The 23,705-nt window shown below is 42.5% G+C and overlaps 1 protein-coding gene across 1 annotated transcript in view; it reads right to left on the bottom strand.

Annotated features, from left to right (window-relative positions):
* LOC112248956 (protein kinase C-binding protein NELL1) overlaps nucleotides 1–23,705 on the bottom strand; it is a 412,284-nt gene that overhangs the window by 269,496 nt on the left and 119,083 nt on the right. The window contains exons 5-7 of the mRNA XM_024418430.2: nucleotides 18,436–18,532; nucleotides 3,776–3,848; nucleotides 2,369–2,451 (exon numbers count right to left, since the gene is read on the bottom strand). Coding sequence (XP_024274198.1) covers nucleotides 2,369–2,451; nucleotides 3,776–3,848; nucleotides 18,436–18,532 — 253 coding nt within the window. The remainder of the gene's footprint in view (nucleotides 1–2,368; nucleotides 2,452–3,775; nucleotides 3,849–18,435; nucleotides 18,533–23,705) is intronic.

Here is a 23,705-nt window from a genome sequence, read left to right as displayed (position 1 = left end):
ATCCAACTTTGATGTAATGTCCTTAAAACAAGTCAAAATGAGGCTCAGTAGTGTGTGTGTGTGTGTGACCTCCACGTGCCTGTATGACCTCCCTACAACGCCTGGGCATGCTCCTGGTGAGGTGGTGGATGGTCTCCTGAGGGATCTCTTCCCAGACCTGGACTTAAGCATCCGCCAACTCCTGGACAGTCTGTGGTGCAACGTGGCGTTGGTGGATGGAGCGAGACATGATGTCCCAGATGTGCTCAATTGGATTCAGGTCTGGGGAACGGGCGGGCCAGTCCATAGCATCAATGCCTTCCTCTTGCAGGTACTGATGACACATTCCAGCCACATGAGGTCTAGCATTGTCTTGCATTAGGAGGAACCCAGGGCCAACCGCACCAGCATATGGTCTCACAAGGGGTCTGAGGATCTCATCTCGGTACCTAATGGCAGTCAGGCTACCTCTGGCGAGCACATGGAGGGCTGTGCGGCCCCCCAAAGAAATGCCACCCCACACCATGACTGACCCACCGCCAAACCGGTCATGCTGGAGGATGTTGCAGGCAGCAGAACGTTTTCCACGGCGTCTCCAGACTCTGTCACGTCTGTCACATGTGCATAGTGTGAACCTGCTTTCATCTGTGAAGAGCACAGGGCGCCAGTGGCGAATTTGCCAATCTTGGTGTTCTCTGGCAAATGCCAAACGTCCTGCACGGTGTTGGCCTGTAAGCACAACCCCCACCTGTGGACGTCGGGCCCTCATACCACCCTCATGGAGTCTGTTTCTGACCGTTTGAGCAGACACATGCACATTTGTGGCCTGCTGGAGGTAATTTTACAGGGCTCTGGCAGTGCTCCTCCTGCTCCTCCTTGCACAAATGCGGAGGTAGCGGTCCTGCTGCTGGGTCGTTGCCCTCCTACGGCCTCCTCCACGTCTCCTGATGTACTGGCCTGTCTCCTAGTAGCGCCTCCGTGCTCTGGACACTACGCTGACAGACACAGCAAACCTTCTTGCCACAGCTCGCATTGATGTGCCATCCTAGATGAGCTGCACTACCTGAGCCACTTGTGTGGGTTGTGGACTCCGTCTCATGCTACCACTAGAGTGAAAGCACCGCCAGCATTCAAAAGTGACCAAAACATCAGCCAGGAAGCATAGGAACTGAGAAGTGGTCTGTGGTCAGCACCTGCAGAACCACTCCTTTATTGGGGGTGTCTTGCTGATTGCCTATAATTTTCACCTGTTGTCTATTCCATTTGCACAACAGCATGTGAAATGTATTGTCAGTCAGTGTTGCTTCCCAAGTGGACAGTTTGATTTCACAGAAGTGTGATTGACTTGGAGTTACATTGTGTTGTTTAAGTGTTCCCTTTATTTTTTTGAGCAGTGTATATTGAAGGCATAAGAAAATAGACTGCACTTGCAGTATACTCTATGCAAGATATGACATGCTACAAGATTGTCATAAAGTGTGTGTGACACATGGTCATCCATTTCTGCAACCTCTTCTATCTGACACACACACACACACACACACACACACACACACACACACACACACACACACACACACACACACACACACACACACACACACACACACACAGCCACTGCTAATTCATGCATGGAACTTCTATTCTCAGCTCACTCTCCATGACACTTTATATTATACAGCCAGCCGGGAACCAAGAGGTTAGCAATTATTCATCCGCCACCATCACCCTCTTCCCTTCCACCCCTCTATCCCTCCCTCCCTCCCTCCCTCCCTCATTTACAGACACACGGGGAGGAAAGTGCCATTTCTACCGGCTGCGTTGCTGTATAAGCAGAGGAGTCAGAAAGGCTGTACCCCAAATGCCAACCTATTCCCCATATAGTGCACTACTTTTGGTCCTAGTCAAAATAGGGAACAGGGTGCCAATTGGGATTTTGACAAAGTGAGAGCTTCGGGTCCATTAAAATGAAGGAGACGGTTATTTACAGTGGGATGACACCAAGCCCAGGGCTGGCTGGTGGGCTGTCCTTGCTTCACATATACACACACACACACATACACACACGGTTGGGGGTCGTGCTGAGAGGAACATAATGTTCAGCACCTGTTAGTGTCCCGCAGGGCCGAGATGGCTGCCATTTAATGACACCACTGTGACCTCCGATCATACTTACCCTGTATGTGTGTGTGTCTGTGTCTATTGTATGACCTCTGGAGGAGGAAGAGAGGGCTTTGATACGAGGCTTTGTGTGTGTGCATGTTCATGTCCTCTGACTAAGGTCTCTCAGGTACAATGTTGGGACATAAAGCATCACACCACATCACTTATAAGGTCGCTTGTTTGAGGTCAAAATGCTATTTTTTTGAGAGTGACTGGTCACTCTCACCTTTAGGGTCATCTTGGCCAGCAGCTCCTGAAGGTCCATGATGCCTTGCACCAGGCTCAGGAAATCACTGCATGTCGGACAGCCTCAACAGGAGAAAAGGAGGGACAAAGAAAGACAGGAGTAGGAGAGGGGATAAAAGAGTAAAGGACAAGAGAAAAGGAAGAAGGTAGAGAGGAGGCAAAAGAATAGAAAAAGAGAAGAGGTACATTTATACACATTTTACCAAAACATTGTTGCTCAAAATATAATTATATTTTATGACGATAACCAAAGCTAGAGAAAATTGAGTGATTGAACTCATTGGAAGTCTGGTTTTAATCTCCTTGCACTTCCTATCTTGCCACATGGCTCTGTTTTTAGAGAATTGTAGGTAATTACACTTTACACAATGTTGTATGCATGTTTGAAGAAAGAAAAATATACTTCTATATTAATATTAAAAAGCTTGTTGTCCTGCAGCTAATAGTGCTGTATTGGCTTCTCGGCTGCGGCGCGAGTGCTGGTTCACACAAGTATCGATGAGTGTAGTGACAGACTATGATTACATGCTTTATTGATCAGCAACAGAGACAGTAGCATCGCCACAAATGCACAACACAAGCCCTGCATCTGGATTTGTTTGGCAATAAACAGGAGGGATTTAGAGAGAGAGAGAGAGAGAGAGAGAGAGAGAGAGAGAGAGAGAGAGAGAGAGAGAGAGAGAGAGAGAGAGAGAGAGAGAGAGAGAGAGAGAGAGAGAGAGAGAGAGAGAGAGAGAGAGAGAGAGAGAGAGAGAGAGAGAGAGAGAGAGAGAGAGAGAGAGAGAGAGAGAGAGAGAGAGAGAGAGAGAGAGAGAGAGAGAGAGAGAGAGAGAGAGAGAGAGAGAGAGAGAGAGAGGTTATGATGACAGAGATAAGGGAAAAAGTGTGTGTGAGTGCGTGGGTGTGTATGCATGTGCGAGTGTGTGTGTGTGTAGGTGCGAGAGAAAGACAGAGAGAGGGAATGAGTGAGAGAAAGAGGGAGAGCGAGAACAGAGATGGAGTTCGACTGGCTTATTCAGTGATGAGGGATTAGTAAGAGTAACCGGAGTATACCTAATGAGACATTTCAGGATGCCATATCCACTATCTCTCAGTACCTCTTCACTTTTCATACAAAATGAAGAAGAGTACGGGAACAAGGACCAAGGAACATGTTGGAATAACCCGTCCTATGTCCTCAACAACAAGCTAATCATACCTAGCCTGTAATCATAAAGTACATCAGAGTAAGAGTGCTGATCTAAGATCAGTCTCCCCTGTCAATGCAATTGTATGCCAATTGTATGCCAATTGCAATTATATGTCATTAATATCTAAAAGGCTAAACTGATCCTAGAGTAGCACTCTTACTTTTATAAATACGGGTAATAACAGTTACTCTACTTACTGCGATTGAGGTTGGGACATTGTGTGATGTAGCCGTTTGGAGCAAAAATGAATTTGACGTCCTGAATGGTACCCTGTGGGGAAGATGAGAAAGAAAAGGAAAGAGAAAGAGGGGGGAGAGAGAGATTTGATTTGATTTGGATCTCTTTGCGATTGAGGTTGGGACATTGTGTGATGTAGCTGTTTGGAGCAAAAATTAATTTGACATCCTGAATGGTACCCTGTGGGGAAGATGAGAAAGAAAAGGAAAGAGAAAGAGGGGGGAGATAGAAAGAGATTTGATTTGGATCTCTCTTAGTCCCCATTTGGACTAATCTTCCAAGAGTCCTTAAACATTAAAATACAATTTATAATACGAACACATTTTCACATATAACACACTATTACAAACATACATAATATACCAACATAATGACCCAATAAATACTCAATCTAAAAAAGATTGATTCTTCATCTACTATAGTCCCACAACATTTCTATGTATTATATTTAAATCGTTTTAAAATAATGTTTACATTTATATATTGAAAGGTTTCTGGTTTGCCCAGTTAATTTATTCAATTTCTTTATTGCTCTAAATCGAAATGTTCTTTTGCCTGGACAATCTACTAGTATTTACGGAATGTCTGTCTCTCACAACTGAATACAGTTGTGAATAGAACTTGGCCGTTTTAAATTATGTATATTATGAAATAAAATAAGCATGTTTTTTTCAATTATCTTGTCGATTGAAGACTAGCCAAGAACATTGCGCATGACTGCAACAGAAGAACCATATCTCCACCTTAAAACAATCCTTGCTGCTTTGTTCTGTGCATTCTGCAGCCTCCTAACTTCACTTGATGATGCATTTCCCCAGACCACAGAACAGTAGTAGTTCACCTGACTCTCAATTAATGCTTGTGTTATTTGCTTAAGAATTTTTCCAGATAAATATTTAGCTGTCCTTCTGATTACAAATGCTGTTTAAAAAAATAAATAGTAATAATCATAGATTAGGGTGGAAGGGTAGCCTAGTGGTTAGAGCATTGGACTAGTAACCGGAAGGTTGCAAGTTCAAACTCCCAAGCTGACAAGGTACAAATCTGTCGTTCTGCCCTTGAACAGGCACTGTTCCTAGGCAGTGATTGAAAATAAGAATTTGTTCTTAACTGACTTGTCTAGTTAATTAAAGGAAAAACAAATTGAGACAACCATGATAAGCAGTTGTCTAGCTGCACTCCCAATAGTTTGGTTTCTGCACTCCCAATAGTTTGGTACTCCTCCCATACAATTCTATCCCATGCTGTTTTGGCCTTTTCCTAGTGGAACAGACCAACATAACTTTGGTTTTCTTGGTGTTTAAAACACAAGAAAAGAGAAAAAGATCAACATTGAAGGGCTGATAATGACCAAAAAAGCAACTGCATGGGTCTAACTGGTGGTGACAGTGGCTCAGTGCATGAAAGCCATCAGTGGAGTGTCAATCACTCTCATGAGGGGGGTTTGTGTGTGCGTGCTAATTAGATATTTTTTTAGATTGGTTTGGTTTTGGTTCGAATATGAAAAAAGTATCACATTTTCACGTTTAAATGCTGTAACAGAGAAAAAAACAATTAATAAAAATGCCATGATGATAGTGACAGTCCATTATGTTTTATCACTTATTAACTGTTATTTATTCAGATTACTTGAATAAAATATTTGTTTTATTTAGTTACTTTATTATTTAATTCCAAGTCAGCATCTCATGTCTATAGAGCTGCTGCCTATGCTGTCAGACAAAATCACTATTTTAGTAGTTCTTCAAAGTAAATAAGGATTACTTTTATGACTGCTGAATATCAATTATAAATCATTTAGATAATTAGATCATTTAGATTTTCAGGCTCTTGAAGCAACTGGTTTTTATCCATAGCAAATGCATGTTCTCTCTTCTCTGCTCCCTTAGTGTACACAGGCAGTCAGTGGTTGTGCAATGGGTTATGGCCATTGTAGTTAATTACCACATTTTTGGCACTAAACTATGTAGAATATTGGCCTGTTGGAAACTACAACTCCCTACCACATAGCACAGTCCAAGCTTGATTTGATGTATCTCTACAGACACTGCACATTGAGGTCACAGAAGAAGAAATAAAAAATCAAATAACTGAGCTAACGTAGACTAATGTGAATAGCCTCTGAATGATCGGACCTTTAATTCCAATTTTGCCTAAAATGACATACCCAAATCTACCTGCATGTAGCTCAGGACCTGAAGCAAGGATATGTTCTTGAAACCATTTGAAAGGAAACACTTTGAAGTTTGTGGAAATGTGAAATTAATGCAGGAGAATGTAACACATTAAATCTGATAAAAGATAATACAAAGAATCTTTGAAATGCAAGAGAAAGGTCACAATGTATTATTCCAGGTTAGGCACAATTTAGATTTTGGCCGCTAGATGGTAGCAGTGTGTGTTGTACATTTTAGACTGATTCAATGAACCATTTAATTTCTGTTCAAAATGTTGTATCAAGCCTGCCCAAATACATTTTCAAATTCATAACTGTCAAGGCTGTGGGTAACTGGTGAAAGGAGTCAGGCGCAGGAGAGCTGAGATGCGTGGACAAGCTATTTAATTCAAGAAAACACCAGTATAAACACAATACTAAAGTGCTGGAAAAATACCGGAACCACGAAATAAACGGGTGTAAATAACAAAACCGAGCAACAATATACCAGCCGTCAGATACAACAAAAATGCACACAAACATGGGGGAAACCAGAGGGTTAAATAATGATCATGTAATGAGGGAATTGAAAATAGGTGTGTAAAAAACAAAGACAAAACAAATGGAAAATGAAAAGTGGATCGGTGATGGCTAGAAGGCCAGTGACGTCGACCGCCAAACGCCGCTCGAACAAGAAGAGGGACCAATTCCGGCAGAAGACGTGACAATAACTGTGCACTCTCCTCAAACATTAACATGGTATTCTTTCACTGTAATAGATCATGTACATTTGACAGTGCAGTTAGATTAACAAGAATTTAAGCTTTCAGTAAATATCAGACATGTCTATGTCCTGGGAAATGTTCCCCATTTTGGTTAATTGCTCAGAAGTAGCTTGTGCATTTGTGCATGGTGTGCGTGGTGGTTCGTGTATGTGTGTGTCTGTCGCTGTGATGGTCCAACGTGATCTCAGAGCAGTTCGTATTATTCTGTATGTAAATCTGTGACACATTTATACTGAACATAAATATAAACGCAACATGCAACAATTTCAATGATTTTACTGGGTTACAGGTCATATAAGGAAATCAGTCAATTTAAATTAATTAATTAATCCCTGATCTATGAATTTCACATGACTGGGCAGGGGCACAGCCATGGGTTGGTCTGGGAGTGCATAGGCCCACTCACTTGGGAGCAAGGCCCACCCACTGGGGAGCCAGGCCCAGTCAAACAGAATGAGTTTTTCCCCACAAAAGGGCTCAATTAAAGACAGAAATACTCCTCAATTTCATCAGCTGTCCAGGTGGCTGGTCTCAGACAATCCCGTAGGTGAAGAAGCCGGATGTGGAGGTCCTGGGCTGACGTGGTTACATGTGGTCTGCGGTTGTGAAGCCGGTTGGATGTACCGCCAAATTCTCTACAACGACGTTGGAGGTGGCTTATGGTAGAGAAATGAACATTACATTATTTTGCAACAGCTCTGGTGGACCTTCCTGCAGTCAGCATGACAATTGTATGCTCTCTCAAAACTTCTGTGGCATTGTGTTGTGTGACAAAACTGCTCATTTTAGAGTGGCCCTATATTGTCCCCAGCACAAGGTGCACCTTTTTAATGATCATGCTATTTAATCAGCTTCTTAAAATGCCACATCTGTCAGGTGGATGAATTAGAGGATCTTAATAGAAAAAAAGATAAAGATAAAGGCTCAATAATAGGGATGTAAGCAAATTTGTGCACAAAACCATAGAGAAATTAGGTTTTTGTGTGTCTGGAAAATTTCAGGGCTAATTTATTTCAGCTCATGAAACATGGGACCAACACATTACATGTTGCGTTCATATTTGTGTTCAGTATAGTATGATACATGAATGTTACGTTCCGTATGGTATGTATTAATTTGTGGATGTCCATCATCCTTAATAGTATGACATTTTAAAATTTAGAATTTGTATGATATGTTATGAATTGCAATTCGTGCAATATGTTACAGATTCCAATTCGTACATTAAGTTACGAATTCCAATTTGTTGTGGCTAAGGTTAGCTAGGTGGGTAGGTGGCTAACGCTAACGTCAGCTAGCTCTATGGGTTAGGGGTTAAGATTAGGGTTACAGTTAAGATTTAGGTTAAAAGGTTAGGGGTAGGGGAAGGGTTAGCTAACATGCTAAGTAGTTGCAAAGTTGTTAATTAGCTTAAATGCTGAAGTTGTCCATGATGAGATTCAAACTCGCAACATTTGGGTTGCTAGACATTCGCGTTATGCATTCACCCATCCACTCCGACCTTCCACCCTCCTATTGTTTTTGGCTTAACCCTTGTGTGATGTTCATGTTTTTCTATTCAAACAATGTTCGCGGGTCTGATGGACCCACAACATTATTGGGTTTTTAAAACAATACAGCCATAACAATTTACATAAAAGTACTTAATACTAGATGTTGACATATCAATTGCAAGCAATATAGAACGCATACATGTTTAATACAGTATTTGCCATTTACCTCTGCTAGATTCCAATTATCAATAAAAGCGCTATTCATTTAAAAAAAAAAATGTGATTTTTGTAATCAAAAATATATTATAATCAAGACATGGGTGGAATAAATCATGTTTATCTTGAACAAATATGAATGAAACAAGGTTTTCATCACTATTGATGTTTATTGCTATGAACTGAAAAAATTGCAAGGCCGAATTTTACATACAGTATTTTATGGAAATGATAAATGAGCACCATTGAACACCAATTAAGTCCAGTCTACACATCACATGAGGGACAGAGTTTTATAATGTGTGTGTTGCAAATGTATTTATTGCACTTGATGCATATGCACTGTCTTTCTGTCCTTCTTGGGTCCACACACATCGCAGTACTTCTTTCTGTCCTTCTAGAAAGAGAAAACACTACAGGAATTTTACTAACATCTCACTCACTCACTCACATATACAGTTACAGTAGGCCAAGGTAGGAGAGTCAGACACACACACATGCAAAAACATCACTCACACTTATTTACGGTATTGGAGTTGTTGGTTCTGTGGGTCGGGCGGATGGGGCACCAGCATCATCCTCCTGAATCCTCCTCACAATGGCTGTAAGAAGCTTGGGTCCTATGTTGCCTCCTCTGGATTTGAGGTCTTACCAATGCCTTGCCCAGCTCCTCGAGAAAGAGCTGTCTCTTCTGGAGCTTCCCTCTGTTCCGGGCGTAAGGTTCTCCTTCTGCAGCTGTAGCCAGTCACCACTCCTCCTTTTGTGGCATTGTAATCCATTATGATTTCTGGTTTTTGGCATTCCAGTCCACAGATTCTCCCATCTCTATGCAGCGTACTCATGAGTACCACATTTTTGCCTTTCTTTGGCATGTAGAACACAGGGATTTGTCGGCCGTGAACACAAACTCAGAGGAATTGATAGGCCTGTTCCGTGTATTAAACAGCTAAGATAGGAGCTCTGGCTTGTGTTCTTGTACAGTTCCTACCATCGTCAGCTTCCTCTTGAGGAGCTCCTGTCCCAGCTTGTTTTGAAGTAAAAAAGTTATTGCATGTGATGTTGTGGTCACGGAGTCCCTGTGTCACGTCCAGGACAACCCACATCCCTTGGTTCTTCTCAGGGGCTCCTCCATCTGGCATCTCTGTATACACTTGCAAGTTCCAAGCACATGATAAAGCAACATCACAGGCAGCCCAGATCTTGATTCCATATTTTGTGGGTTTAGACGGTATGTACTGCCTGAAGGGGCAGCGGACCTTAAATGGCATAAGCTGCTCATCAACTTTAACGTTGGGCCCAGGGTTGTAAAACAGGGGAAGGCGGTCCACCCACTTGTCCCACACTGACCGGATTCCAGCTAGCTTGTCACTCTGCCGCTGAGCTGGTCCGGTGTCTCAGTTATCGAAGCAGATAATCCTGGAAAAAAGTTTTCCAGAGACATTGTTGCACTGAAAGGTTCCCTGCCAGTTTCTGCATCCCAAAGGGATTCTGTGGATTCCCCATTGGATCTGAAAACAGCTGCAAGGATAAGAACCCCAAAGTATGCATGTAAATGAGTTTGGTCCATCTCCTTCCATCTCCCTCCAATGTCATAACTGTCCTGTGAGGAACCGAATGGGTCAGATCAGTTTGGCAATGGATGACAGTAACCAGACCCTTTCTCACCGACAGAGGGGGAGGAGGGAGCTGCTGGGAGGTTGACAGTTCACACCCTGTTGTAAATTAAAGGAGAGGGTCTCCCTCTCCAAAATCCACAAAGGAATGTACTTTGTCTCCAGACACTTTCCCCGCCAAAACTTTAACATGTTCAAAAGTGAATACTGGAACAATATTGCTAACATAAGAACATGGGGGTGGTCAGAGGTGACCTAAAGAATAATAATGTCATATGGGATGCTATTTTGTGATGTCATTTAAAATGTTGTAAAGGACAAACTGTAACTTGAAAAGTACAATCCTCTACATTGAAGTCTTGAAGTCTCAATCCTCTACATTGTATGTGAAATATGATTAAAGTATTTATGTTAAGACAGGGATGTGATTTTAGGAGCAATAACAGGATTTGCCTCCTATAAACTTTGCACAGTAAGTAGCCACGCCCCGAGTGAGGTCAGAGAGCGTGTCAGCCTGACGGAATCATCCCTTCTGACCATTTTGCATAAAAGGATTGGTAAAGAAATTAACATTTAGAACAGTGTGAAATGGTAGCTACACATTTGAAACTCAACATGAGGAGAAGAAAATAAACTCACCTCCCAGACCAGAACTTCGCCAGGCTGCAGCTGCATGTGTAAAGTGGTTTGAATCCTGAATACCAACAATCACTGTTATGGCGGATTAGCTGTCCTAAGTCAAATATCTAGAAAAGTGAACTTAAGTGGGACCATTCTACTACTCTTCAACTCAACGTAGGCTAGCCTATCTTCTAAGGAGCATCTTCCAGAGTGAACAACAGTAGAGGACGGGAAAGGGGGGGGGGCCTTTTGGACAATCAGAGCGTTGCAAGCATGCCACTGTAAGGCCCACACCCTTCCTAAGAAGGCTTGGTTCTGACAGAGATAAACAGCGAACGAAGTCATTCACATGTAAATACATTCAGGATTTCATACTCCAAATGGCCAGTGGTTTGTGTGCAAAGTATATGATTACTGTGAGAATAGTTTCTAAAATGTATCAACAATAAGTGTCTCTTTCTCGCTTTCTCTCTCTCTCTCCTTCTCCTTGTCCTTGTCATAAAAAGGCACCATATTGTCAGTCCACGAGGGACCTTTTCCTAATTTATTAAGTGTGTATGTTTATTCTGTGTCATTTACTTGGCTAGTGAATAAATAACTAAACCAATGTGTGTAGTACTGAATCTTAAGTAAGGCTGGGGTTTTAGCAGATGCAAGAGGTTACGACTGTTCAGAATGATGATATGATTAGGACGTTGTCTATTTTATGGATGTGATAGGTAAAGACCTTTACAGTTTAATTCAGGTGATGGTCACTCTTTAAACAACTGCTCTCATGGTGCTCCAAATTCCTAATGAGTTAATTGTTACATGATTAAATGAATCAAGTAACAATTAAACATAGTTAGCTGATTCGATAAATAACAGTCATCAGATTAAAGAAAGTAAAGTCACGACAGCAAAAACACGCCTTCCCTCCAAATTAGAGCAGTCCAGAATGATTTTCTGGATGGTGTCTGGGATGAACAGTTCAAAAGGAGACTTGCATATGAGTAACCGCCATTCCCGTCGGCACTGGTTGCATCCTTATCACATTGGCAGCCATGCGGGGTGGTTCATTCCTTGGGCAAGAAGACCATTCAATTTCACAATTTGTTGACATCCATATTTCTCCTCCTGTAGGCTGCTGATGAGCTCGTTGCTGACGGGTTGGTCATGGGGCTGGCTGCTGACGGCTGGTCCTGGGGCTGGCTGAGGGTCAATCTTATACTCTTCTTCCATTCTTCCAACTCAATGTCAGACTCTGAATTGACAGATAAATGAATCTCATTTTCAGAAAATTCTTCATCTTCCAAAGATGAAGATCCTCTTTCCACACGAGCTTCTCTCTCTGCAAAAATTACTTCTAATTTGAGCAGAGATTATTTTTGCCACACTGATTGATTGTGGTTACGAACCACAAATGCAAAGCTATTTATTTGTTGTGTCACTCTCCCAATTTGCATCTGGCTGGGGTAGTGTTTGGGCAAATACAGAATTTTTTACAATGTATCGAAATCATGTATTGCAATAAAATTGTTCAGGTTCCCGCAAGACATTGTGTAGTTTCACACTCTACAAAGGGTAAAAGTGCGAGAAAAGCAAGAGACAGGCAGGGAGACAGACATATTCATATATTGGTGCTATGTTGAAGACAGAGTGAAGGCACACAGCAAAACCTTTTTGTTTAATATTTACTTGTTTTCATCTACACACACACTTTCACACACTTGTATTACCCTCGGGTCCAGTGGACCCAAACACCACATACAGTGGGGCAAAAAAGTATTTAGTCAGCCACCAATTGTGCAAGTTCTCCCACTTAAAAAGAAGAGAGAGGCCTGTAATTTTCATCATAGGTACACTTCAACTATGCCAGACAAATGAGAAGAAGAAAAAATCCAGAAAATCACATTGTAGGATTTTTTTATAAATTTATTTGCAAATTATGGTGGAAAGTAAGTATGTGTTCAATAACAAAAGTTTATCTCAATACTTTGTTGGCAATGACAGAGGTCAAACATTTTCGGTAAGTCTTCACAAGGTTTTCACACACTGTTGCTCGTATTTTGGCCCATTCCTCCATGCAGATCTCCTCTAGAGCAGTGATGTTTTGGGGCTGTTGCTGGACAACACAGACTTTCAACTCCCTCCAAATATGTTCTATGGGGTTGAGATCTGGAGACTGGCTAGGCCACTCCAGGACCTTGAAATGCTTCTTACGAAGCCACTCCTTCGTTGCCCGGGCGGTGTGTTTGGGATAATTGTCATGCTGAAAGACCCAGCCATGTTTCATCTTCAATACCCTTGCTGATGGAAGGAGGTTTTCACTCAAAATCTCACGATACATGGCCCCATTCATTCTTTCCTTTACACGGATCAGTCGTCCTGGTCCCTTTGCAGAAGAACAGCCCCAAAGCATGATGTTTCCACCCCCATGCTTCACAGTAGGTATGGTGTTCTTTGGATGTAACTCAGCATTCTTTGCCCTCCAAACATGACGAGTTGAGTTTTTACCAAAAAGTTATATTTTGGTTTCATCTGACCATATGACATTCTCCCGATCTTCTTCTGGATCATCCAAATGCTCTCTAGCAAACTTCAGGGCCTGGACATGTACTGGCTTAAGCAGGGGGACACGTCTTGCACTGCAGGATTTGAGTCTGCATAGTGTGTTACTGATGGTAGGCTTTGTTACTTTGGTCCCAGCTTTCTGCAGGTCATTCACTAGGTCCCCCCGTGTGGTTCTGGGATTTTTGCTCACCGTTCTTGTGATCATTTTGACCCCACGGGGTGAGATCTTGCGTGGAGCCCCAGATCGAGGGAGATTATCAGTGGTCTTGTATATCTTCCATTTCATAATATTTGCTCCCACAGTTGAATTATTCAAACCAAGCTGCAAACCTATTGCAGATTCAGTCTTCCCAGCCTGGTGCAGGTCTACAATTTTCTGGTGTCCTTTGACAGCTCTTTGATCTTGGCCATAGTGAAGTTTGGAGTGTGACTGTTTGAGGTTGTGGACAGGTGTCTTTTATACTGATAACAAGTTCAAACAGGTGCCATTAATACAGGTAAAGAGTGGAGGACAGAGGAGCCTCTTAAAGAAGAAGTTACAGGTCTATGAGAGACAGAAATCTTGCTTGTTGGTAGGTGACCAAATACTTATTTTCCACCATAATTTGCAAATACATGCATAAAAAAATCCTACAGGCCTCTCTCATCTTTTTAAGTGGGAGAACTTGCACAATTGGTGGCTGACTAAATACTTTGTTTGCCCCACTGTATGTATTATAAATGTGTAGGGGGTGCACAGTGTGCACTCAATGAAAATGTGTTATTTTACATGTTCTTCACAGAAAAAGAGCCATGGCCAATGAGTTTCAGGTTGAAAAAAATATTAAATGTATCAGTTTTCTTTTAGTAAACATTGAAAATGGTATTTGATCTGTTTCACCTGTCTTTCTGCTTGTCTCCACCCCCGTCCAGGTGTCACCCATCTTCCCCATTATCCCCAATGTATTTATACCCGTGTTCTCAGTTTGTCTGATACCAGTTAATTTTGTTTTGTCAAGCCTACCAGCGTTTTTCCCAGGCACTTGACTTTCGCTAGTTCCTGTTTTCTAGTTTGGTAGGCTTGTCGAAATAAAATGAACTGGAAACAGACAAACAGAGAACACAGGTATAAATATAATGGGGAAGATTGGTGACAGCTGGAGGGCGGGGGAGAAAAGCACAAGGACAGGTGAAACAGATCAGGGTGTGACATCTATCTTATGTAACCATAACAAACGTAACATATCATATTAATATGAGTGTCTCAGATTTATGTTTACTATGTCTAGTCTATGAGACCAGTCTGGATGGTCAGACTAACCCAAATCATCATGCCATTGAAAACAAGGGGAAAATACCCAGCATATTGGAACAATTAAAGTCTATTCATCGTGACAGAGAAGAGGACAGTCTATTTTCATATTGAGTCTAGAAGGCATTTTGTCAAACCCATAAAAACCCATTTTAATTCTGTATCTTTTTGTGTCTCACTGTATTTGTGATATTCATTTACAATGCATTCAGTAAGCCTGAATGAGAGCAACACCTGTGCCACTTTAGAGAAAGAACCCTGCGAGAGGAGAGATGAACAACAGAGTAGATCACAAAGGCACGCGCGCATGCGCACACACACACACACACACGCACACACACACACACACACACACACACACACACACACACACACACACACACACACACACACACACACACACACACACACACACACACACACACACACACTCTCTCTACCAGCCATGCTCAACTCTGGCTTTGTTTCAGGCACATACACACAAATACACATGCCACAGTGCATAATCAGCCGACATCAGTGAAGAGTGTGTCATGGAAGTGAAAGTGTTTGGCCAGTGATGTGGCTGCTTGTCTCTTGGGAGTTTATGGGAGTCCTGACCATACATTGCCTCTATTGATCAGCAAGTAATACTGTAGCGAGGGAGGGAGGGGAAAGGGGAGGATGTATGTGTGTGTGTGTGTGTGTGTGTGTGTTTGTGTGCGTGTGTGTTCGTGCAAATATGAGTGCCCAAATATGAGTGCGGAAATTCCACTCTTGACCACTGGGAATATAAGGGAATGAGGCCATCTCTCTTCCTTGTTTCGGCAAATCTGTCTGTGATGCTGGTCTGACCAATCATACTCCATACTCCAAAACTGTTTCGATCATGCGGACTATAATTTGTTTCGGGGCGGTCTGGTAAAAACATGAATGAATACACCAACTCAGTCACTGGTTAAATAAAAGAAATGCTTAGATGATCTGATACCGATGGTGTCTTCCAAAACTTACCCGAATCAACAACCATGGATTAATGGCAGCCTTGTCGGGAAAGTGAAGGAGAGAGTTGCTGCTTATAAACAAGGCAAGGTGACCGGGGGACACTTATATGATTAAACAGTACAAATACAACCGACGCAGATCGATCAAGATGGTGACACACAAGTATAGGGACAAAGTGGGCGAGCAATTCAGCGGATCGGAAATGAGGTGTACGTGGCAGGGGCTTCTAACAATCATGGATTGCATGAAGAATACCAGTCACATCAGAGACAGCAACCTGACGAGTTAAACACCTTTTTCTCACGCTTCGAGCATAACCTTTCTGAGCTGTCGAGGAGAGCACCTGAGGACAACGAGGGCAACCTGCTTACGGTCTCCACGGAGGATGTATGCAAGTCATTCAAGCATGTTAACCATCGCAAGGCTGCCGGCCCAGACGTCATCCCTAGCCGAACCCTCAGAGCATGTGCAGACCAGCTCACTGTTGTACTACACACTGCCCTCACCCACCTGAACAAAAGGAATGCACATGTGTGGATGCTGTTCATTGACTACAGTTCGGTCTTCAATACTACAGTGCCCTCTAAGCTCACCACAAAGCTCATGGCCCTGGGACTGATTCCATGACATCCTGACGGACCAGAGAGAAAGGAGAGAATGGCAGAGGAAAAAAACTACATGAGGGGGCAGAAGAACAACTGAAGAAGCGTCACAGCTCCCCAGGCTACCTGAGGCTACAGCCCCCTCTTACACAACAACAACACCAATAATAACAGCCTCACTTCCTCTCCCAGATACAGATTTGGAATGTTTTTACAAGTATTTAATGCAGGGACAGAATGGGACCAGACATCAGTCTGGGCACTTCTTAACACAGCGTCCATTTCTTTATTTCTTGAGGCCCCCATTATTCGTCAAATAATGATAATTCTGTGCTCAAACCACAATTTAGACAGTCCCAATGGGCTAAAGATCAACCCATCTGGCATTTGCCCGAACTGCCCTATGGCCATGGTTTAGATACAGTAGCTTATCTTATAGAGAACTACTGCATGTTACTCCAAGGGAACATTATTGTAACACTCTCTACACTGTAAATGATGACAAGTGTCCTAACCTAAATATATTTTGTACACTGTACAAAATATAGACATCGTTGTTCGTACTTTTTTTTACCCCCTTTTCGCCATATCCAATTGGTAGTTAAAGTCTTGTCCCGTCGCTGTAACTCCCGTACGGACTCGGGAGAGGTGAAGGTCGAGAGCCATGCGTCCTCTGAAACACAACCCCGCCAAGCTGCACTGCTTCATGACACAATGCACACTTAACCCGGAAACCAGCAGCACCAATTTGTGGGAGGAAACACTGTACACCTAGCAACCGTGTCAGCATGCATACAACCCAGCCCACCACGGGAGTCGGTCGCTACAGCGCGATGGGACAAGGACATCCCGTCCAGGCCAAACCCTCCCCTAAACTGGACAACGCTGGGCCAATTGTGCGTCACCTCATGGGTCTCCTGGTCGCGGCCGGCTGCATCACAGTCAGGTATCGAACCAGCATCTGTAGTAACGCAGCTTGCACTGCGATGCAGTGCCTTAGACCGCTGTTCCACTCGGGAGGCCTGTTATTTACTTTTTTAATGTAAAGCCAACTTATTTCATTTTAGAAACAGCTGTGTGTAATGGACTACGAATGCATAATATGAACTTAATGCTTTCAAAAAAAAGCTATAGCATGAGCTGTGAATAAGTGGTTGTAATAAATATATAGGTATGAATTTCTAGCACATTTCCTGCACCAAATCAATCTCTGAACACAGCAAAACAAATCCGCTCCTCGCTCATCCACAGTCAAACCTTGAACGTTTCTAGGTTTCTAGGCCATCTGTCTCTGCTCTTTTTTCCTATCAACTCTTAAACTTAAACGCTGCTGCACCTTAGACTGGAGCTAGACAGCCACTGCTTCAAACTCGGTTTCAGGCAGACTGCGAGAGAGAATTCTTTAAATACTGAGTTTTTCATCCTCAGAGAAAGAGAAGGGGGCTTCTTTATGCTTTGATTGGGCCCAGTAATCATCATATGGGTAGAGAGAGCATACTACAAGGAATTGGGTACTACAGATGCTGTGGAGAATAGAAGATGACACTGGCTGTGTCCAAAATGGACGCAGGCACTGAGAGACTGTGGGTGGCCTGGGAGGCATGGGATCTATTCAGTCTCTACGCTGTATTGTTAATCGATACATGAGATGAAATAAAAATAGAAAATGAGGCCATCGACTGCTCGGCGGGCGTGTGTAAGATGGCGGAATATTGGTCAGTTGATCTCTCTCCACCTCTCTACCCCTACCTATTTTTCTCTCTCTGTCACCACACCCCTTTCCTCTTTCTCCCTACCCCTCTCTCAATAATAAGGCTATGTTGACGTTGCATTATATAGAGTATTACCATAGCATAGTGTTGTTATTGATGGTGATAAATAGAGCCCCACAGTTGAGGTATTATAATACCCATAAAACCTAGCGGTCAAAGAGGGAAATGGTTCCAATCATTTTTCCACCATACATTTTTTTCCCCATATGGGATTTTAGAAACACTTAAAATAAGGGCTATGTTTCGTGTAGGCTTACCCTGACGTGAAGTTTTAATAACCATGAAAATCTCTCACAGACAAAGTGATTTCTATCAATATATTCGGCTCTTTTTACTCTCAGATTCTAAAATGCTAAATGTAAATGCGCTACTTATTCTTAATTCAGAAAAATCGTTTTTTCGGAGAGAAAGCATGGTACTGCCGTCCATAGAATGACAAGATAGTCAAGACTGTTACCTTTGAGAAGCCATGCATGGTTGAGGTTAGATGGTTACAGTGATCGTGTATATAGTGGTGAAAGTATGTTTGTTTTACCTTGAAGAGGCCGTGCTTGTGGCTATGCTGACCCAGCCACACTCCACTGCCCAGGGTCAGATCCATCTGAGGTGGGTCTATCACTCGCTCATAAATCCTGCCAACAACAAACAATCAACAGAGAGACAGTCAGATTCTGAAATCTCTCTCTCACTCACACACTCACACACGCTACATTGAAAATCCGGGGGGTCGACATTGTCCCGGAAAAGCAACATAATCACAGCTCCTGCAGTGTTAAATGTTTCTTGAGGCTCCAGGCTAGCAAGGATAGCTAAGCCAGCCGGGCCTCTGTGTCTCTCCTCTGTTTTGTCAACAACACACTCAGTGGTGAGAATGGTTTACGCCTCTTTTACTACCTCGTAACATCTATAGAGTAAGACGATGGGCCAGGGTGAGGAACTACCTAACATTACATTTTTAAAATACGGGACCACTACAGGCTGGCTTCCCCAGCACCATAGCACCAGCATCATTGGTGCACGATGGGACATACCAATCATCTGTGTGTGTGTGTGTGTGTGTGTGTGTGTGTGTGTGTGTGTGTGTGTGTGTGTGTGTGTGTGTGTGTGTGTGTGTGTGTGTGTGTGTGTGTGTGTGTGTGTGTGTGTGTGTGTGTGTGTGTGTGTGCGTGTGTGCGTGCGTGAGTAGCATATATGCATGCGTTCGTACTCCGGGAAATTATATTGAAGACATAAGAAAATAGACTGCACTTGCAAGATATGACATGCTACAAGATTGCCATAAAGTGTGTGTGTCATCCATTTAATGTCATCAACAGCACAAAATAAAAATCCTTCTTGGTAAAATAGCCCTTACACAGCCTGGAGGTATGTTGGGTCATTGGCCTGTTGAAAAACAAATGATAGTCCCACTAAGCTCAAACCAGAAGGGATGGCGTATCGCTGCAGAATGTTGTGGTAGCCATGCTGTTTAAGTGTGCCTTGAATTCTAAATAAATCACAGACAGTGTCACCAGGAAAGCATCCCCACACCATCACACCTCCTCCTCCAAGCTTCACGGTGAGAACCACACATGCGGAGATCATCTGTTAACTAACTCTATGTCTCACAAAAACAGAGGTTAGAACCAAAAATCTCAAATTAGGACTCATCAGACCAAAGGACAGATTTCCACTGTCTATTGCTCGTCTATTGCGAGTGTTTCTTGGCACAAGCAAGTCTCTTCTTATTATTGGTGCTCTTTAGTAGTGGTTTCTTTGCAGCAATTCGACCATGAAGGCCTGATTCACGCAGTCTCTTCTGAACAGTTGATGTTGAGATGTCTCTGTTACTTTAACTCTGTTAAGCATTTATTTGGGCTGCAATCTGAGTTGCAGTTAACTCTAATGAACATATATTTTGCAGCAGAGGTAACTCTGGGACTTCCTTTCCTGTGGCGGTCCTCATGATTGCCAGTTTCATCATAGCACTTGATGGTTTATTTGACTGGACTTGAAGAAACGTACATTTCTTGAAATGTTTCGTATTGACTGACCTTCATGTCTTAAAGTAATGATGGACTGTCGTTTCTCTTTGCTTATTTGAGCTGTTCTTGTCATAATATGGACTTGGTCTTTTACCAAATAGAGCAATCTTCTGTATACCACCACCTTGTCACAACACAACTGATTGGCTCAAATGCATTAAGAAGTGTCACCCCCTGATCTGTTTCACCTGTCTTTGTGATTGTCTCCACCCTCCTCCAGGTGTCACCCATTTCCCCCTGTGTATTTATACCGGTGTTCTCTGTTGCCAGTTCATCTTGTTTGTCAAGTCAACCAGTATTTTTGTGTCTCAGCTCCTGCTTTTCCCAATATCTCTTTTTCCTCACCCTCCTGGTTTTGACCCTTGCCTGTCCTGAACCTGAGCCCGCCTACCTAACAACTCTGCCTGACCCTGAACACTGTCTGCCGTCCTGTACCACCAACACAGAGAATAGTGAGGCGCTGGACAGATGAGGCAGGCGTGGCTGGACGAGGGCAAGGACATACAACTGGCAAATTTTTCTATGCATAGTCAAGATCAGACGTTAGTCTCGGGTAAGGTGAGATGGGGAGGGGTGTGTCTCTTTGTTAACAGTTGAGGCGCAATCTCTAATATTAAGGAAGTCTCAAGATCTTGCTCACCATAGAATACCTCTTGATAAGCTGCACCCATACTATTTACCATATTTTTCGTAGCTGTCTACTTACCACCACAAACCAATTCTGGCACTAAGACCACACTCAACGAGCTGTACAGGGCCATAAGCAAACAAGAAAATGCAAATTCAGAGGCAGGATTTCTTGTAGCAAGTGAATTTTATGCAGGAAAACTGAAATCCGTTTGAAACAAATTTTTACCAGCATGTCACCTGTGCAACTAGAGGCAACAAAACTCTAGATCACCTTCACTTCGTAAGCAGAAACGTATAAAAGGCCCTCTCCCTTTGGCATATCTAACCATAAGTCTATCGTCCTGATTCCTGCTTAATAGCAAAAACTCAAACAGTAAGCACCAGTCACCAGTTAAAAAGGAAGAGCCGTGCTTTATTATAGACAGACTTCTCCCGATCTTAACTACTGTTGTATCAACATGCTTTGACCATGACAGTTTACAATCCAGGTTTACTCCAAGCAGTTTACATGCTGACCACACCGCTCGTGTCGCGTTCGTGAGCATTGCAAAATAAATGTACACATACCTTTTATTCAATCATTGCATCCACACTGCTCGCACGTGTCAACAAGTGTCTGCATAGCCAGGCGCTAAAATAGAACTTGTTTCTATTTGTGACGCTTGATCAAATCAAATCCTATTAGTCACATGAGCCTCTCACATGCGCCGAATACAACAGGTGTTGACCTTACAGTGAAATGCTTACTTACGAGCCCCTAAACAACAATGCAGTTTAAAAAAATATATTGATAAGAATAAGAGATAAAAGTAACAAGCAATTAAGAATGGTTGACTTGCATAAAGCTGGAAAGGGTTACAAAAGTATCTCTAAAAGCCTTGATGTTCATCAGTCCAAGGTAAGACAAATTGTCTATAAATGGATCAAGTTTAGCATACTGCTACTGTCCCTAGGAGTGGTCGTCCTGCAAAGATGACTGCAAGAGCACAGCGCAGAATGCTCAGTGAGGTTAAGAATCCTATATTGTCAGCTAAAGACCTACAGAAATCTCTGGAACATGCTCAGATCTCTGTTGACGATTCTACGATACGTAAAACACGAAACAAGAATGGTGTCATGGGAGGACACCACGGAAGAAGCCACTGCTGTCCAAAAAAAACATTGCTGCACGTCTGAAGTTTGTAAAAGTGCACCTGGATTTTCCACAGTGCTATTGGCAAAATATTCTGTGGACAGATGAAACTACACACAACACTATGTGTAGAAAAAAAAGGCACAGCACACCAACATCAACACCTCATCCCTGTAACTAGATCACCTTGCTGCACAACAGTGAGTGACTCACAAGGCTCTAGTCTCTCGTCATTGTGTGCTTGTAAACAAACACCACGTGACTCGGGACTACCAGTACGCTTCATAAGGAACAATTATGGACAGGTGAAATGATGCTCAAGTTGACTGCAGGTATTTAGTTAAAACATTGCCACAAATACATATTCACATTTCTTTAAAAAACTTAAAAGAAATATTTTGGTATTTGGTATTTTATAAGGATCGCCATTAGCTGTTGCGAAAGCGGCAGCTACTCAGCAGCTAACATGAAACATGACATAATACAGAACATTAATAGACAAGAACAGCTCGACAGAACTACATAAATTAAAAACAGAGCACATAGCCTACATATTAATCCTTTCATGTTTTGACACTGTTGAGGGTATTGAAAAACCATCCCCTGACTATTTCCAAATACCCTGGTAAACAGTATATATGGTAGACCGCCAAAGCCTACCCGTAAGTAAGCATTCCACTGTTGATTTGGCCCACATCAAGGCCAGCATGCCAGGCACACTCGACCCACTCCAATTTGCCTACCGATCCAACAGATCCACAGAACATGCCATTTCCATCGCTATTCACGGAGACAAGGAACATCTACATTGCCTTCTGAAAGTATTCATACCCCTCGAACCACACCCACAATATTTTACTGTGAAACACTGCAGCAGAACAATCTCTGCTACTCTTTTGTCTGCATGAGGCTACAATACATTGAGTTTCCCAGGGAAGCCGTGAAGCGCTGGAGAAGCTGCGAAGCCAGCTGTAGCCTATTGTGTGATTGTGTTTGAGACTGTTATTAAATAATGTGAAACAATGTTGTGTATGTTAACTGTTGTGTTATTGTCTTCTTAAGTTTGTTATTAAATGTGTATGTTTACGGAGTTTCATTAAATCATGTTTAGATATAAATATGTTATAAACATTTGATCATATGGGCAGAATATTGTATATTCAGTTATGGCCTAAAATAAATGTTGTTCATATGGTCAGAATTGTGTAGCCTAGGCCGATTTTAAATTTGTTCATCAGGGATGAAGGCTGAAAACAGCCTATATTTTTCTCGTTTTATCTAGTTTTACACCATCCATTAACACCAACCACTGTAAAACATGTATTTTTTAACAAAAAAGCTTAGCAAAATACAAGAAAATATGGAGCAAAAATAAGTAGGCCTAAAACATTAATATCAAATAAACATGTTTACACCATTAATTAACACCAACCATTCACTATAAAACCTTAGCATTTTTTTTAAAAAGGCCAAAAATGACACGGATACGGATTTTGGAGTCATTGAAAGGGTTGAAATAGATAAGTGTCACAGAAGAGGCCAAGTAAGCTACGTGCTCATTTTTCTCAGATGGATTTTGGAGTGTTCATAACTGCAACTTGAAGGTGTAGGCAACGCTCTGCAGGTAAGACTCCAGCCGTTCAGTTGTGGTGTACTTCTGAACCAGGGTGACGAGAACTTTGTCTGGCCTGGGTCCACTGTCATGCTGGAGGAACATCTCTTCTTCGTAGCCCTTATAGCTGTCAGGTATGATGAGTTCAGAGAGGGATTTAGGTACAAGGGGGTGCCGCTTTGTTCTTTTGTTGGTGCCTCTGCATCAACTTCTTCATATTCATACATGCCTCCCCAATTACATGCAGGCAAGCCATGTGTACCATGGTCCACAACTTGGTCAGTTTCTTCCTGGGTCTGCAGGCTTCTTCTGGCCATTCTTCAGCGTTCGGATCCGAATCGGAGCATTGTCCGGGTTATGGTTGTTTTCTCCAGATAACCCTCACTGACGGTGTTATGTAACCTCGG

The sequence above is a fragment of the Oncorhynchus tshawytscha genome, linkage group LG04, assembly GCF_018296145.1.
Source record: "Oncorhynchus tshawytscha isolate Ot180627B linkage group LG04, Otsh_v2.0, whole genome shotgun sequence".
Lineage (NCBI taxonomy): Eukaryota > Metazoa > Chordata > Actinopteri > Salmoniformes > Salmonidae > Oncorhynchus > Oncorhynchus tshawytscha.
The sequence above is the reverse complement of the archived record's forward strand: the minus strand, read 5'-3'. Positions and strand labels throughout refer to the sequence as shown.